Below are 19,740 nucleotides of genomic sequence, written 5' to 3'. Positions count from 1 at the left end.
GTAGACTGACTGTAATAGAGAGGCAATGAATGGATCATTACGAGTAGACTGACTGTAATAGAGAGGCAACAAATGGATCATTACGAGTAGACTGACTGTAATAGAGAGGTAATGAATGGATCATTACAAGTAGACTGACTGTAATAGAGAGGTAATGAATGGATCATTACGATTAGACTGACTGTAATAGAGAGGTAATGAATGGATCATTACGAGTAGACTGACTGTAATAGAGAGAAAATGAATGGATCATTACGAGTAGACTGACTGTAATAGAAAGGCAATGAATGGATCATTACGAGTAGACTGACTGTAATAGAGAGGCAATGAATGGATCATTACGAGTAGACTGACTGTAATAGAGAGGCAACAAATGGATCATTACGAGTAGACTGACTGTAATAGAGAGGTAATGAATGGATCATTACAAGTAGACTGACTGTAATAGAGAGGTAATGAATGGATCATTACGATTAGACTGACTGTAATAGAGAGGTAATGAATGGATCATTACGAGTAGACTGACTGTAATAGAGAGAAAATGAATGGATCATTACGAGTAGACTGACTGTAATAGAAAGGCAATGAATGGACCATTACGAGTAGACTGACTGTAATAGAGAGGCAAAGAATGGATCATTACGAGTAGACTGACTGTAATAGAGAGGCAATGAATGGATCATTACGAGTAGACTGACTGTAATAGAGAGGCAAAGAATGGATCATTACGAGTAGACTGACTGTAATAGAAAGGCAACGAATGGATCATTACGAGTAGACTGATTGTAATAGAGAGGTAAGGAATGGATCATTACGAGTAGACTGACTGTAATAGAGAGGCAATGAATGGATCATTACGAGTAGACTGAGTGTAATAGAGAGGCAATGAATGGATCCTTGCGAGTAGACTGAGTGTAATAGAGAGGCAATGAATGGATCATTACGAGTAGACTGACTGTAATAGAGAGGCAATGAATGGATCATTACGAGTAGACTGACTGTAATAGAGAGGCAATGAATGGATCATTACGAGTAGACTGACTGTAATAGAGAGGCAAAGAATGGATCATTACGAGTAGACTGACTGTAATAGAGAGGCAAAGAATGGATCATTACGAGTAGACTGACTGTAATAGAGAGGCAAAGAATGGATCATTACGAGTAGACTGACCGTAATAGAGAGGCAAAGAATGGATCATTACGAGTAGACTGACTGTAATAGAGAGGCAAAGAATGGATCATTACGAGTAGACTGACCGTAATAGAGAGGCAAAGAATGGATCATTACGAGTAGACTGACTGTAATAGAGCGGTAATGAATGGATCATTATGAGTAGACTGACTGTAATAGAGAGGCAAAGAATGGATCATTACGCGTAGACTGACTGTAATAGAGAGGCAATGAATGGATCATTACGAGTAGACTGACTGTAATAGAGAGGCAAAGAATGGATCATTACGAGTAGACTGACTGTAATAGAGAGGCAAAGAATGGATCATTACGAGTAGACTGACTGTAATAGAGAGGCAATGAATGGATCCTTGCGAGTAGACTGACTGTAATAGAGAGGCAATGAATGGATCTTTACGAGTAGACTGACTGTAATAGAGAGGCAATGAATGGATCATTACGAGTAGACTGACTGTAATAGAGAGGTAATGAATGGATCATTACGAGTAGACTGACTGTAATAGAGAGGCAAAGAATGGATCATTGCGAGTAGACTGACTGTAATAGAGAGGCAATGAATGGATCATTATGAGTAGACTGACTGTAATAGAGAGGCAATGAATGGATCATTAGGAGTAGACTGACTGTAATAGAGAGGTAATGAATGGATCATTATGAGTAGACTGACTGTAATAGAGAGGCAAAGAATGGATCATTACGAGTAGACTGATTGTAATAGAGAGGCAATGAATGGATCATTACGAGTAGACTGACTGTAATAGAGAGGCAATGAATGGATCATTACGAGTAGACTGACTGTAATAGAGAGGCAAAGAATGGATCATTACGAGTAGACTGACTGTAATAGAGAGGCAAAGAATGGATCATTAGGAGTAGACTGACTGTAATAGAGAGGCAATGAATGGATCCTTGCGAGTAGACTGACTGTAATAGAGAGGCAATGAATGGATCATTACGAGTAGACTGACTGTAATAGAGAGGCAATGAATGGATCCGTGCGAGTAGACTGAGTGTAATAGAGAGGCAATGAATGGATCATTACGAGTAGACTGACTGTAATAGAGAGGTAATGAATGGATCATTATGAGTAGACTGACTGTAATAGAGAGGCAATGAATGGATCATTACGAGTAGACTGACTGTAATAGAGAGGCAATGAATGGATCATTACGAGTAGACTGACTGTAATAGAGAGGCAATGAATGGACTGACTGTAATAGAGAGGCAAAGAATGGATCATTACGAGTAGACTGACTGTAATAGAGAGGCAAAGAATGGATCATTACGAGTAGACTGACTGTAATAGAGAGGCAATGAATGGATCATTACGAGTAGACTGACTGTAATAGAGAGGCAAAGAATGGATCATTACGAGTAGACTGACTGTAATAGAGAGGCAATGAATGGATCATTACGAGTAGACTGACTGTAATAGAGAGGAAAAGAATGGATCATTACGAGTAGACTGACTGTAATAGAGAGGCAATGAATGGATCATTACGAGTAGACTGACTGTAATAGAGAGGCAATGAATGGATCATTACGAGTAGACTGACTGTAATAGAGAGGCAATGAATGGATCATTACGAGTAGACTGACTGTAATAGAGAGGCAATGAATGGATCATTACGAGTAGACTGACTGTAATAGAGAGGCAAAGAATGGATCATTACGAGTAGACTGACTGTAATAGAGAGTCAATGAATGGATCCTTACGAGTAGACTGACTGTAATAGAGAGGCAAAGAATGGATCATTACGAGTAGACTGATTGTAATAGAGAGGCAATGAATGGATCATTATGAGTAGACTGACTGTAATAGAGAGGCAATGAATGGATGATTACGAGTAGACTGACTGTAATAGAGAGGCAATGAATGGATGATTACGAGTAGACTGACTGTAATAGAGAGGCAATGAATGGATCATTACGAGTAGACTGACTGTTATAGAGAGGCAATGAATGGATCCGTGCGAGTAGACTGAGTGTAATAGAGAGGCAATGAATGGATCATTACGAGTAGACTGACTGTAATAGAGAGGCAATGAATGGATCATTACGAGTAGACTGACTGTAATAGAGAGGCAAAGAATGGATCATTACGAGTAGATTGACTGTAATAGAGAGGCAAAGAATGGATCATTACGAGTAGACTGACTGTAATAGAGAGGCAATGAATGGATCATTACGAGTAGACTGACTGTAATAGAGAGGCAAAGAATGGATCATTACGAGTAGACTGACTGTAATAGAGAGGCAAAGAATAGATCATTACGAGTAGACTGACTGTAATAGAGAGGCAATGAATGGATCATTACGAGTAGACTGACTGTAATAGAGAGGCAATGAATGGATCATTACGAGTAGACTGTAATAGAGAGGCAATGAATGGATCATTACGAGTAGACTGACTGTAATAGAGAGGCAATGAATGGATCATTACAAGTAGACTGACTGTAATAGAGAGGTAATGAATGGATCATTACAAGTAGACTGACTGTAATAGAGAGGCAAAGAATGGATCATTACGAGTAGACTGACTGTAATAGAGAGGCAATGAATGGATCATTACGAGTAGACTGACTGTAATAGAGAGGTAATGAATGGATCATTACGAGTAGACTGACTGTAATAGAGAGGCAAAGAATGGATCATTACGAGTAGACTGACTGTAATAGAGAGGCAATGAATGGATCATTACGAGTAGACTGACTGTTATAGAGAGGCAATGAATGGATCATTACGAGTAGACTGACTGTAATAGAGAGGCAATGAATGGATCATTACGCGTAGACTGACTGTAATAGAGAGGCAATGAATGGATCATTACGCGTAGACTGACTGTAATAGAGAGGTAAAGAATGGATCCTTGCGAGTAGACTGACTGTAATAGAGAGGCAAAGAATGGATCATTACGAGTAGACCGACTGTAATAGAGAGGCAATGAATGGATCATTACGAGTAGACTGACTGTAATAGAGAGGCAATGAATGGATCATTACGAGTAGACTGACTGTAATAGAGAGGCAATGAATGGATCATTACGAGTAGACTGACTGTAATAGAGAGGCAATGAATGGATCATTACGAGTAGACTGACTGTAATAGAGAGGCAATGAATGGATCATTACGAGTAGACTGACTGTAATAGAGAGGCAATGAATGGATCATTACGGGTAGACTGACTGTAATAGAGAGGCAATGAATGGATCCTTACGAGTAGACTGACTGTAATAGAGAGGCAATGAATGGATCATTACGAGTAGACTGACTGTAATAGAGAGGTAATGAATGGATCATTACGAGTAGACTGACTGTAATAGAGAGGCAAAGAATGGATCATTACGAGTAGACTAACTGTAATAGAGAGGCAATGAATGGATCCTTGCGAGTAGACTGACTGTAATAGAGAGGCAATGAATGGATCCTTGCGAGTAGACTGACTGTAATAGAGAGGTAATGAATGGATCATTACGAGTAGACTGACTGTAATAGAGAGGCAAAGAATGGATCATTACGAGTAGACTGACTGTAATAGAGAGGCAAAGAATGGATCATTACGAGTAGACTGACTGTAATAGAGAGGCAATGAATGGATCATTACGAGTAGACTGACTGTAATAGAGAGGCAATGAATGGATCATTACGAGTAGACTGACTGTAATAGAGAGGCAAAGAATGGATCCTTGCGAGTAGACTGAGTGTAATAGAGAGGCAATGAATGGATCCTTGCGAGTAGACTGAGTGTAATAGAGAGGCAATGAATGGATCATTACGAGTAGACTGACTGTAATAGAGAGGCAATGAATGGATCATTACGAGTAGACTGACTGTAATAGAGAGGCAAAGAATGGATCATTGTGAGTAGACTGACTGTAATAGAGAGGCAATGAATGGATCCTTGCGAGTAGACTGAGTGTAATAGAGAGGTAATGAATGGATCATTATGAGTAGACTGACTGTAATAGAGAGGCAATGAATGGATCATTGCGAGTAGACTGACTGTAATAGAGAGGCAAAGAATGGATCGTTACGAGTAGACTGACTGTAATAGAGAGGCAATGAATGGATCCTTGCGAGTAGACTGACTGTAATAGAGAGGCAAAGAATGGATCATTACGAGTAGACTGACTGTAATAGAGAGGCAAAGAATGGATCATTACGAGTAGACTGACTGTAATAGAGAGGCAAAGAATGGATCATTACGAGTAGACTGACTGTAATAGAGAGGCAATGAATGGATCATTACGAGTAGACTGACTGTAATAGAGAGGTAATGAATGGATCATTACGAGTAGACTGACTGTAATAGAGAGGCAAAGAATGGATCATTGCGAGTAGACTGACTGTAATAGAGAGGCAATGAATGGATCATTACGAGTAGACTGACTGTAATAGAGAGGCAAAGAATGGATCATTACGAGTAGACTGACTGTAATAGAGAGGCAATGAATGGATCATTACGAGTAGACTGACTGTAATAGAGAGGTAATGAATGGATCATTACGAGTAGACTGACTGTAATAGAGAGGCAAAGAATGGATCATTACGAGTAGACTGACTGTAATAGAGAGGCAAAGAATGGATCATTACGAGTAGACTGACTGTAATAGAGAGGCAATGAATGGATCATTACGAGTAGACTGACTGTAATAGAGAGGCAATGAATGGATCATTACGAGTAGACTGACTGTAATAGAGAGGCAAAGAATGGATCATTACGAGTAGACTGACTGTAATAGAGAGGCAATGAATGGATCATTACGAGTAGACTGACTGTAATAGAGAGGCAATGAATGGATCATTACGAGTAGACTGACTGTAATAGAGAGGCAATGAATGGATCATTACGAGTAGACTGACTGTAATAGAGAGGCAATGAATGGATCATTACGCGTAGACTGACTGTAATAGAGAGGTAATGAATGGATCATTACGAGTAGACTGACTGTAATAGAGAGGTAATGAATGGATCATTACGAGTAGACTGACTGTAATAGAGAGGCAAAGAATGGATCATTACGAGTAGACTGACTGTAATAGAGAGGCAATGAATGGATCATTACGAGTAGACTGACTGTAATAGAGAGGCAAAGAATGGATCATTACGAGTAGACTGACTGTAATAGAGAGGCAATAAATGGATCATTACGAGTAGACTGACTGTAATAGAGAGGCAATGAATGGATCATTACGAGTAGACTGACTGTAATAGAGAGGCAAAGAATGGATCATTACGAGTAGACTGACTGTAATAGAGAGGCAATGAATGGATCATTACGAGTAGACTGACTGTAATAGAGAGGCAATGAATGGATCATTACGAGTAGACTGACTGTAATAGAGAGGCAATGAATGGATCATTACGAGTAGACTGACTGTAATAGAGAGGCAATGAATGGATCATTACGCGTAGACTGACTGTAATAGAGAGGTAATGAATGGATCATTACGAGTAGACTGACTGTAATAGAGAGGCAAAGAATGGATCATTACGAGTAGACTGACTGTAATAGAGAGGTAATGAATGGATCATTACGAGTAGACTGATTGTAATAGAGAGGCAATGAATGGATCATTACGAGTAGACTGAGTGTAATAGAGAGGCAATGAATGGATCATTACGAGTAGACTGACTGTAATAGAGAGGCAATGAATGGATCATTACGAGTAGACTGTAATAGAGAGGCAATGAATGGATCATTACGAGTAGACTGACTGTAATAGAGAGGCAATGAATGGATCATTACAAGTAGACTGACTGTAATAGAGAGGTAATGAATGGATCATTACAAGTAGACTGACTGTAATAGAGAGGCAATGAATGGATCATTACGAGTAGACTGATTGTAATAGAGAGGCAATGAATGGATCATTACGAGTAGACTGACTGTAATAGAGAGGTAATGAATGGATCATTACAAGTAGACTGACTGTAATAGAGAGGCAACGAATGGATCCTTGCAAGTAGACTGACTGTAATAAAGAGGTGATGGAGCCGGTTTAGTAGACGGGCTGTAATAGAGCAGTAATGAATGAAGTATTGTAGACAGCCTGTAATAGAGAGGTTATGTTGGAGCCTTGCTAGAATAATGACTGTAATAAAGAAGTGAAGGATGACACCTGGTTAGTAGAATGACTGTTAAAGAGTGTTAAATGGATCAAGCTGAAAGGTAAGAGGTTATAGATTAACTGTAAAGAGATGGAACTGATGAAGTTGTAGAGGATCTGTTTGGGATCAAAAGCAGAGACAGTAAAGCCAATCAATTAGAGCAGCGAGTTTAACGGGAATACCAGATGGAGATAGAAACACACACCATTCTTCAGGATCAAGCCATGATTTGTATGCACCTTTACGTGGTCTAGAGTTAGACTAGGGAATATATATATATTTTTAAATTACAAATTTACAGAATATATTCAATTGCACCAATAAATATGGTTCTTAATAATAATGCCAAGCTTGTTCAGACAACTAGAGGAGCAAATTAAACATGGTTATTATTACCGATATCCTCTGGATATGCTAACATTGTCCAATCAGTGATATCATTGGCTGTGTAGTAATATATAAAAATACAAGGAGAACACTTTGTCCCTGATAAGAAATCGTGGGAGTCTCAGCCCACTGCAGTGCTGTTGAGAAAGATCCCCTAGAGATCGAAACGTTGCATTTGTTCTAATAAATCTGCTGCTTAAACTGACCCGAGTGCCTGGACCACAACTTTATTCAACTGTTACGGTAGGGGCAGGGCCGTTTTAGCCGCGAGGCTAACAAGGCAGAGCCTTGGGCGGCATTTTCCAGGGAGCGGCAAAAAACGCCGCCCCCAAATGCCCAGGGCAAATGCCTTGTTAGCCTTGCGGCTAACTGACAAGCCGTCTGGGCGGGCGATCTGCTGGGCGGCGCTGGCGGGCGGCTGGCGAGGGAGCACTTCCTCTGAGCTGTCTGCTCAGCTCCCTTGGGCCCTGCAGAGTGAGGCTGGGAGCCAGAATATGACGTCATATTCCGGCTCCCAGTCTCACTCTGCGGCGCACGAGGGAGCTGAGCAGACAGCTCAGAGGAAGTGCTCCCTCACCAGCCAGCCACTCGCCCGCCAGCACCGCCCGCCCAGCAGCCACTGGACCCCCAGGGAGAGAGGGAACATCCCCCCCCAGCATTCCCAAAGGTAAGGAGGCTGGGGGGGGGGGGGGGTTTAAATAAAAAAAAAATGTGAGTGAGTGAGTGTGTGTGTATGTCTGTTAGTGTGTGTGTGTGTGTCTGTTAGTGTGTGTGTATGTCTGTTAGTGTGTGTGTGTGTATGTCTGTTAGTGTGTCTGTTAGTGTGTGTGTGTATGTATGTATGTCTGTTAGTGTGTGTGTATGTGTGTCTGTTAGTGTGTGTCTGACTGTGTGTGTGTCTGTTAGTGTGAGTGTGTGTGTACCTGCTAGTGAGTGTCTGTTAGTGAGTGTGTCTGTTAGTGTGTGTGTGTTTCTGTTAGCTAGTGTATGCGTATCTGTCAGTGAATGTGTGTGTGTATTTAGAAGGCGGGGAAGGGTTGGGTGGAGTGGCGCGGGCGGGCGGGAGGGGGGCGTCTGAGTTTTGTCCTGCCTAGGGCAGCAAAAAAACAGGATACACCACTGGGTATGGGTAGCCAACCCCAGGTCTGGTTGCACCAGGATTGTGATAGGAGTGCGAAATTCCTCCTTTTTGTTTGTACACTGCACTACTGTGACACGGACCAAGTAGAAGAAAACAAATCTAGGCTTCATTGAAGACAACTTCACCTGTAAAGGTAAATGTTTGAGGTGGAGACATAATTTATAGTGGGCCTTCCAAAAAAATGCAATATGGGGCCATACCCCACCCCTCCACGTTACATCTCCCCCGTTAACCTGGAATAGCCTTCCAGGTTAGGTTGTATAGGTTAGTGAAATAATAGAATGCTGGAGTCTTACACACAGCTGTCCAACATCCGTTATTAAAGGATGGATAAAAGATGCAATGATTAGTTTGACGATAGACAGATCAGGTAGATGAAATCAGTTTTCCTCGAGATAATCTGTATACACGGCTGGTCCGAGAGATGTTACCGTTATATAGACTTAGTTAATGCAATAAACAACTACATAGAGTTACAATGTACACACCAGCACATAGCCTGCCAAGTCTGGGATTTAGCTGTTGCAGGATTCCTAGTGCGGTCAACCCACAAAAATGATTTTCAGTAACCCTTTAGCCTTTACAGCGGCCTGTGATACATCGTAGAACAATGTTCCCTTGGCTTTTGGAGAATCCGCCATCCTCTGTCTGTACAGCAGCCGTGACACTGCATTACAAAGCACCGGCTGTTCAGAAGGAATGTGATGTCATTAATTAGAACCCGCGTTAGTCATTTTCCATGGTAGAAACTTAAGTTGCCCAACTTGATTGGGTAAACTGATTACACATACTACCCTCTGATATTTCCAAATGGCCTCAGTGTCAAGATTTACATTTTTTATGTGCTGTAATGGGCTATAATCCACCAAAGTCATTTCTAACACCAGTGACAGCTATAATTCCATATTTTATTATTTATATAGAGCCAGCAAAGTCCGTAGCGTTGTACAATGAGTGGACTAACAGACACGTAATTGTGACCAGACAAATGGATGCACAGGAACAGTTTAACTCAATGAACTTACATGTTAGAGTAAGGCTCAACTCTGGTGTACTCATTCAGAACCCAAGAATACAACTCACTGTTAGTTAAAGGGACACTGTAAGCACTAGAACCAATAATGCATGTTGTACAAGTATTGATGCAAAGATTCCTCGGGAGCTGTCCCTCTTTTAGTCAAAAATAGTTGGACTTTCTGAAACCCAAAGCCTGACTCCTATACTGCAGAAATTTCACTTCCACGTTATCCGTATAAATCCCTTCAAATCTGGACTAGCTTGGCTCCTGCCTGGGAATATTAATAGTTGCATTAAACAGCATCTAGACCATGGGTCCTCAAACCCCGCCCCCCCCCCCCCCCAAATGTTGCTGAACTACAACTCCCATGATTCTCTGGCTATCTATGTAATTCAAAGAATCATGGGAGTTGTATTTCAGCAACATCTGGGGGTCCGGAGTTTGAGGACCCATGATCTAGACTATGATTTTGCAATTCCCTAGCAGTAAAGGACGATAATTTCACCATGGTTAGGGTTAGAGAGGACTGCACTCTAGGTGGCTGAGAATTGAGATAGTTGGAAGTTTGGAATATTTTGCAAAAACCTTCGCACAGACAAGATAAAATTAACAATATTATAAGCAGAAACCATTTATGATTGTGACCAATGTATTTGGCCATCAAATAATGGGTCTCGTAGCATTTCCACCTTAAATGACCCCAAGTGGATTGAAGTGCTATCAAACCTGCACACTGTTGGCTAAATAAATTGGACACTATTACATAAAATGATGCAGAGTTTTCAGTTTGCTGTATATAAAGAGCAGAGTTATCGTTCAATGTATCCATCTTTGATATCAGTTGTGTTGAACAAACAAGGTTATTTACTAATGTGTTTTTCCAATTTTCCAATTTGGCTATTTTAGCGTAAAATTTGAGCTATGCTTTGAAACCCTGACAAGTCACACTATGAAAATAACCCTCTTAATACCATTTAACATCTCATTAATAAACATATTATTCCACTATTGCTACAGAAAAAAATCAATATTCGTCTACTAAATAATGCATTACGTGAGTGAATTGCAAAATGTAGGGGAAAAACTGCTGAGCATTTTATGAAATTTGATATTGGAATCATGCAAACATAATTCATGGTCTCTTCTAACTTAACAACAAAAACTAAATAATGGAAAGACGTTAAATCAAAAAAATTCTTAATTTGTTACATACTTTGCATGAGGTATATTTCTCATTAAAACCATTTTACAGGTTAGAGAAACGCCATATATTTCTTGTCAATTAACTAAAATTGCTTTAATTATTTGTGCTAACACAGAAATACACTAAATATTAATGTGTTTTAGCTATTCAGAATACTTTAAAAGCCAAACTGACACTAAATCCCCTCACAAATAGTCTGCCTGAAAAGCAAAATGGCTACCCCTCAGCAACTTCTCTTAAAGGGACACTATAGTCACCACAACAACTACAGCTTATTGAATTTGTTCTGGTTAGTAGAAACATTACTTTCAGGCTTTTTGCTGTAAACACTGTCTTTTCAGAGAAAATGCAGTGTTTACATTACAGCCTAGTGATAACTTCAATGGCCACTCCTCAGATAGCTGTTAGAGATCCTTCCTGGGTCATGGCTGCCTAAAATGCATCCAAACATTCAGTATCTCCTCCCTCTGCATGCAGACATTGTACTTTCCTCATAGAGATTCATTGATTCAATTCATGAGGTGATACTGATTGGCCAGGGCTGTGTTTGAATCATGCTGGCTCTGCCCCTGATCTGTCTCTTTGTCAGTCTCAGCCAATCCTATGGAGAATCATTGTGATTGGATCAGGCTACCACTTCTGCTGATGTCAGCAGGCAGTAGGCAGGTCAAAAGGAAACAGGGGAAATGCCAGCAGCTTCAGGCTTGAATAAAAGTAAGATTTACTCCATTTAGGGAGTCATGAAGGGGACAGGGGGGCTAGATGGTGGTTTTAACTCTATAGGGTCAGGAATATATGTTTGTGTTCCTGACCCTATAGTGCTTCTTTAAATAATTATGAAACTGAAGCTGAAAAGTATTGCGAAGCAAAGGACAGAGAACACATTTTGTAACTAAACACAACGTGGATGAGATTTAGCAGATTCAACATCAGTATTTATAGTGGAGATTATTCAAAGCGCCATATAATTTTAGTGTTTTCTTTTTCTGGTGTGAATAATCAATCATATGTTTTGACGTAGAAAGTGACGAAGACTATGTGCAACAAAAACCTTTTGGAACATACAAAGAAAAAATGTAACACTTTTCACAGTAATTTTAAAACTTTTTACCAAACGGAAACCCCAGAAAATACAGTTTTAAAAACACTTTGATAAATCACCCACTTTGTATCATGACAACATACCTCGGGCCCTGGAGGGCCAGGGAACCCAGCAAAACCTTTATCCCCAGGTTTACCCTGGAAAGTAGAACAGGAAATATTTAAAACAGATTAATTTCCCTAGTTACAGCTTGTGAGCGATAAAAATTAAGCTTTCTGGACCAGACTATTACTATGAATTGATTATTTATACTAACTGCTCAGTTTTCATATTAATAGAGCAGCATGTTATCTTTATATCCTACGTTACAATAATTAGCCAAGCACATTTTTAGTCCTAGTTATCAATCTATTGAATGTGTTACCAGCTGATATATGTTGCCAGTTTTTTGTTGATTTTTTTATGGCTGCCAGAAAGACAGTCTTTGGCCTTCTCTGCAATTTCTTAATAAAGCTTTCTGCTCTAGAATGCAATGTTTATCCTAATAAGCCATTTGGAAAAAGTTAGACAAATTTCAATGGTTTCGATTTAGCATTACTCCAGAAATAGAAGTCGACTAGATGATTTCGCAATATAATAATGTGTGCTCTATTAAAACGGGGGAAAAGAGTAATTTAAGGACAATTTTAAACTATTGGGATAAAAAAATGTTTAATAAAAACACCTTACCATCGGTCCAGTTTTTCCGCGCATCCCTGGTGGGCCCAGAAGACCCTGAATGCCCTAAAGAAAAATAAAAAAAAACAATAGAGCCTTAAAATAATTTATAAAATTATAAAACCGTCTAGCTGTGGAATATTGTGAGAGTGTAACCAACAATAACGAGAAAATGTATTGCTTTTTTATTTCTTATATTGGTGCTGTCCAATACTTTATTTAGTCTTGTTGCCGATTGCTAGAAGTATCTAGATAATAGGGTTCAGATTTAACATAATATGATAATTTTCGAACTAGCTGGAGGTCACAGTGGTCTAGTGAGCCAAGACCTAGGGACGCTTTGTCCTAGTAAAAATGGGCAATTAATTTTATAATTATATCAATGGGAGTTGGTACAAAATCCATGCTTGTACATCTTTAGTTACGGATTTTCTCAAAATGAAGATATCCAAATTATACCCCTAGTTTAGGGGGTTTATTCACTAAAATGTGAGTTGTAGTCAACTGAAATTCAAATAGCAAACTTTATGTTAACAAAGCTGATTTGGAAAATGTATAGTCACAGCTTGGTTACTTCTACCTATATCTTATAATTCTGATTTTTCGATTCACTACAAGGTGGTGTTTAGTAAATAAATGCCTAGTTTTGACTTCAACCCTACATTGAAAATGTATGTTTAGAGAAGAAAAGCCAGTCTAAGTGGACTCCTTTATATTGCATGTTGACCAATTAAAAAGGCGCCTTAATCCTGAAGGTAGGTAACCAGTATGGATCAATATTGGAATTCTGTGGTCATTTCCACGGACGAAACTTGCTTTCCATAACCGGTTAAAAGTCCCCAACACTTGATGCTAACTTTGTGTAAATGTTATATGTTCTCTCTCCTTAATCTATGATTGCCTGTCCAAAGCTGCTGCAATAAATAACTCTGGCTGTTTCTCTCTTCTCTCAATGCTGCTGCTCTCACATAGCGCATGCTCCTCCTCCCTACTTCCCCTTGCAGGAATTGCTTTTCCTTAGGCTGAATTCAAGCAGGAGAAACAACTAGAGGAGGAGCTCCCTGTTAACAGACATTCAGCCTTCTTACAAATGACTGAGAGGAAAGTGAATGGGATGTTTTTTTAAACCCCTGAGTTTAGAAGAATCTAAACATTTGCTAGCAATTCTGCTTGCACACTGTATACATGAAACTTGATTCTCTATCATTTAAGATTAATGTTATTTTTCATGACAGATAACCTTTAACTAAATGTCAAAGGCCATTCTAAGTTTACATCTCAACACATCAAAGGTTATTTATCCATGATAGTCCTTTTAGGTCTTTGTAATGGTCTATGGATTAGTAAATGACTGAAGGATCTAAGAACTCTCCCAGGTATGTGTATGTTGAGTCTTCTAGTTTGTTACAACCTTGAATGGTTGAATAGCTACTCCAACAAAATAAATAAGTAAATAAATAAATAAAAAAAGACTGTGTTCCTTGTTGAAATAAAGGTTCCTTAAAAGAAAACATAACATAAATCACTTACCTGTGATCCCACGCTAAGGCCAAGATCACCTTGCAGCCTAATCCTCCTCTGGTGATATCAATCCCCTTCACTGTATGGGGAGGTATGTCAGGGAGGACGAGCTGAGGAGAGGGTCCATGCGCCATGGGTACATGTCGCCTAAACGCTATGCGTGCTGATGACGGGCGCCAAATATGAACATTTGAACATGAACATTTAACAGTAGCGATCCCAGAACTCTTATTCAGTACTATCTAATGACATTGCCAGAGGTGGAGTTAAACCTGTAGCAGCAGAGTTCGTTAACTCTCTATTTGCTGCGTTTCTTACTTAAACACTGCACATACAGACTTGAAAACACTGAATTGATCATGGTGCTTGGAGAAACCCTTTAATAACTTGATAAATGAGGTGTGAAGTTATCTTTCTTCACCATTTATGTGTACTGTGTGGTTTGTTGTACTATAGCTTGATGAAGACCTTTATAGAGGTAGAAACGTTGCGTAGCATGATGACACAATAAAAGCATAAGACCAAAGTGGAATGGACTATTTACATACTTGAGATTTCAATGCATTTACTCTATGTGACTGTTACTTAAAAGGACCACACTGGGCACTATGACCACGTCATCAAAATGGAGGTCATGGGCGCAGGCTTACCTGAAGGGGCGACACCAATGAACAATTTAATCCCAAAGTCTTCAAGACTGGCTTGAAGACTTTGGGGTTAAGCGGTTTGTCAGCCGTTTAAACCCTTCAGGTAAGCCGGCGCCCGAGAACTCCTCACGCCATTATATTCTTACTCAGATGAAATAGTAATGGTGCCTGGAATGTCAGTGTTCCTTTAAACCCGTTGGAAACTGAAATTATGTAGACAGTATTTTCAATGTATCTAGAAATAAAACACACCATATTGCAATTAAATCAGAGCTGCCCAATATCCTCTCATTTTTGGGGCTTACCTTATCTCCTTGAAATCCAGCTTCTCCGGGTATTCCTGGAAATCCCTGAACGCCCTAAATACACATTACCAAGAAATGTTAAAAGGTATACACACATCAAACAAGGAACTGTAGAATATGGGAACCAGGTACAAAATATGTGTTTGATTTTATTTTTTGGTCCCATCTTTGTAAAGTGGCAGTATTTTATCACAGTTCGGTTACTCATGGTCCAGGATAGCCCCGAGTGTTGATGGGGTAATTGACACTAAATTATGATATTTATTAAAAGCCAATATCTTCCACATTACTCTACAATTGCAGAGAAATGCGTTGCTCACCTCTTGGCTCCTGCAAGGTCTAAATGATGTGCGTCGGAGGCAGCTCCACTGCCAAATGACACATTCCTTATGCGGAATGAGGCAACTCAGCTACAGACACACTGTTATAAGAAGTTTTTGTCAAACAGCTCTTCACACTGACCAAATACAGGCTGGGAATATAAATGTGTATTAACACAATAGAAGCCTACTCACCAACACAGAGCCTTACATGGCAATGGCAGCAGTAAATAGCACTCTACAATACAGCACACTTGAAACAAGTGGAAGGTAACGTCCATTAACAGTAATTAATAGATAGAACTGTGAATGTAGCATTAAGCAAGTGTTCGTTAATGAGGGATGGGTAAAATGGTTTATCTTACATTGTAAGGAACAAAGAGAACCCAAAAATAATGTGAATGTAGAATCATAATATATATATATATATACACATACACACACACATATTTATTTATTTTATATTATTTATTGTATATGTATTTATTTTATATTTTTGTTTTGTAAATTGATCAAAAACTGCAAGTCATATTGACTATAAATAATTTTCTGTTCCTGATCTATATGGTCTTTTTATTAACAGATGCTGGTAGAGAACTAATATCTCTGGGTTCAATTCACAAGAGGATGATCAAGAGTGAAATATACTATAAATATATAGTACAAAACAAAAAAAAGAGTTTCACCGTACACTCGTCTATAATAAATATATGGACCAATTTGTCCAATAGTGGCCAAACCTGGCCATGGTCTATGCTATCCACTGGGAAAATGTAGTGCATTAAGCATTTTAGTGGCCAGAATGGATGCCTTTAAATCTCACATCTTACAGAGAGTGAGGCCCCAGAGTTTGTTTAGCTCTTTAAGTCATAGCTTAGTAAATAAACCCCTTAAAGACTTACCACCTGAAAAAAACACTGCTACTACTTGTGTTCCGATTTATTTTAAATAAATCGGATCTTCGTGTAAGATATATTTCATAAGACTTCATCCTACCAGTGATGAAACACTACAAAATATGCATGTACTCTTATAGAAATCCCTGCTGAGCAAAAACCGAAATAAAAGTTTGGTTTTTTTTTTTCCAGGCTGAGCTACACGTATGGGTCACTATTTCCCAGATTAAAAATTCGGCAGAAGCACTACAGGATTCCTATCTAATACATGGTGTATGTTCTAAGGTTCAAAGTGAATTTCAACATACCACAAAAATAAAAATTGTATAAGTCAGCCAAAGTTTAAGATTTGGCTATTTCGGACCAAAAAATTGAATTCTCTTTGAATTCCTAGAAATTCTCACTTTAGTGAAAAAACCCTGTTACCGAGCCGGTCAAGTTTTGCTCACTTGCAAACAATGCTTACTTACGAAACCCACAATGCACTTTAAAAAGCATGGGCAGGTAGTTACTTGTCACGGTAGTGCATGTATATCCTGCTCGTTAAAAAAGAAGGAATTTTAAGGCGTGCACATCTAAAATATGATTTACAATCAGAGAGCTATGTTTCTGAACTTCAACTTCCAAAAATATAAGCTAGAAAGACCTGGGAGATAGTATTAATCAACGGCTGTAAAAGCTATATGTTTTCTTACGTAGACCTAGGTGTTTGCAGGCAATTTTGCTATTGTACACAATTTGTATTTGCTTTCTAAATTTCTGCCAATCAAGATGCTCTAGCCCCACATCTCCCAAAATGCTTAGCCAAACGTTCAAGGAAAGCACAATTCACAGCATCTGGGAGAGTGGAGGTTAGCTATCCATGCAACTAGTGTTGTGGCTGGCAGTACATTTGAGACAAAATCCTTATTGCTTTCTAGAACGGTTTCCCATTATATTGCAATATTCGCAAAAATCCACAATTAGCTGCTCAGCAGATGTCTGAACATGCCATTTTAATATATGTTCTAATTTTCTATGGTACATTCTTCTGTTTAATTTTGACTCACATTTGTATTCAATTGAAAATGTACAACGAAGACATGATTCATGGTGAAAAGGAAAAATAATGGATTAGAAGCTTCCCCCCCCCCCCCCCCTTCTCCTAGTTGGCAGCTACTAAAATTGCAAAAATGTTGTAAGCCTGAAATTACAGAGCTTTTTATATTTTTGCTACTAGTCTAGTTGCATAGAAATTAGCAAAGTTACATGAGAATGGGGCCAAGGCCCCCGAGATAGGAAAACACCAAGAAGTGCCAAATTCACAAGTTGGGTTGTGGAAGACTAGAAGACCTGTAATTATCTCAAAACCACTGATAGTCAGCAAGCCACAAGAGGTGGAAAGAGTTAGCGAGGCTGCTCTTCGTATCATATGATAATACCAATTGGAAGCTGTGTTATTCATTATAATAAAATAATTCCACTTTTGCTGTACAGTTGCTAATAAATACTCAGTTGCGTAACTAGGAAGGAAGAACTCTAATTCCGTGACATATTGGTTTCCAAAAACATTGAACGGTTGGTGTGTGGAGGAACACCACAGGTGATCACAAGGTCTGCATGTCTGGTGGTCCAAACAGAATTAAGTTTTCTCTGTGACTGTTCTGTGCATGGCACCACATAGCAGTGACTGATAGTACTAAGATATGGTGTCATCTACCAGTAACCTGTGTCCCCTTAACTTGATGACTAGCGAAAGATAGATCTTTCTGCTCCATGTGTCAAGACGCCATTGACGTAGAATGTAGGATCTCGAAGAACAACATAAGGCATGTGGAGGAGTTCAGCTGAGGTAAGATCTTCCTAGCTGATAACCTTTAATGTTCTGAAACTATTACAGTCCTTGAAAAAATGACAACATTGTATACATTTCGGAAGGTGAATTTAAATATCGGACAGAACTTCCTTAACTCATTGTGGGTTTGTTTTTTGTTTTTTTAAAGGATTAAATATCTTGGTAGGTGACACCAAACTCTTACAGCCTTGGGGAAATTATTCTTTCTACCCTTGAAAAGCCAGCATTGGAGTTCATTTTTGTCTTTTCAAAGCTTACAGTGCACTTTCCTGGGAAGGAAAATATGCTACTATACAAAGTTTCTACAATGCTTTCCCAACTACTGTATGTCCTTTCACTACACCAACCAAACTGCCTTGCGGGTAAGAGGGCAGCATTTTCCAAACCTTCATAAGGCAGACTAAGTATATGAAGGAAGCAAGAGAATTCTATACTCCGGCACCACTGCAAGGGGAGATCAGAGAGGTCGATTACCCATAACAAACCGCAACAGACCACAAAAATTCTCATGTGCTTTTGAAGGACAACATCAAGCTCTGGACGCCATCCAACTATGCGCAGTGCATTTTTTACAAGAGAATCTTGTACATCATCTGCAATGTGGCCTGCTCCCTTTCCTCAGCGAAAGGTCCGAGACAGCACCAATTGTGCATTTTACCTGGCACCGCGCCCAATCACACAGCTACATACAGGTCAGGGAAACCATCTTCTCTTCAACTGGCAATAGGAGACTTATAAACAGGTCTAATGACAGCACATATAGAGTGTGAAGTACGAACACACTTGACCCTGTAAACCCCATAATTCACAGGAAAATACCAAGAAGCAATTAAAAGGACTCTGCAGGATGCAACTGACCTCCCCATGTCCATTAAACGCTTCACATAAGGTTTGCACCAAGGGGGGAAATATACATATATAAAGAAACGTTTTTAAAGATAAAAAAATGCCTATAAATTTCACATGTGTACAGCTATTGCAGTGACCAGGAAGTGGCCAAGATTATTCAACCAATTCTGGACTTCCAGATGCACCTAATGTATGATCTATGCAAAATTACTAATGGAACAAGTTTAAAGTCTATGTAGTGCCGCAATTTGTGGCTATGCAAGCACTGTGTGCTATACCTCTCTATCATAGAAAGCTATAAGACAGAACATGTACATCATAGTGCAAACCACTGCATTAATGATATCTTATGCAAGGAGCAAAGGCAGTTATGATTCTTGGAGAGTCCCTTTAATGCACCAAGTATATTAATAACCTGCCTTTACACATTTAATTTACCAGATGCTGAAACAATTTCTCAAAACAAAAACACTTGGGGATTAAACTTAAACGTGGTACTGTCACCCTTAATAGTTTATGAACCGTCCTATTGCATGACAAAATTAGTATGCTCCT

At 39.2% G+C, this 19,740-nt stretch overlaps 1 protein-coding gene across 2 annotated transcripts in view; it reads right to left on the bottom strand.

Moving 5' to 3' along the window:
- COL27A1 (collagen type XXVII alpha 1 chain) overlaps positions 1-19,740 on the bottom strand; it is a 290,091-nt gene that overhangs the window by 147,309 nt on the left and 123,042 nt on the right. For both annotated transcript variants that reach the window (XM_063432553.1, XM_063432552.1), the window contains exons 17-19: positions 15,287-15,340; positions 12,826-12,879; positions 12,240-12,293 (exon numbers count right to left, since the gene is read on the bottom strand). In XM_063432553.1, the coding sequence (XP_063288623.1) occupies positions 12,240-12,293; positions 12,826-12,879; positions 15,287-15,340 (162 nt within the window). The remainder of the gene's footprint in view (positions 1-12,239; positions 12,294-12,825; positions 12,880-15,286; positions 15,341-19,740) is intronic.

The sequence above is a fragment of the Pelobates fuscus genome, chromosome 9 (genome assembly GCF_036172605.1).
Source record: "Pelobates fuscus isolate aPelFus1 chromosome 9, aPelFus1.pri, whole genome shotgun sequence".
Taxonomy (NCBI): domain Eukaryota; kingdom Metazoa; phylum Chordata; class Amphibia; order Anura; family Pelobatidae; genus Pelobates; species Pelobates fuscus.
This window is presented reverse-complemented; position numbering and strand designations above follow the sequence as displayed.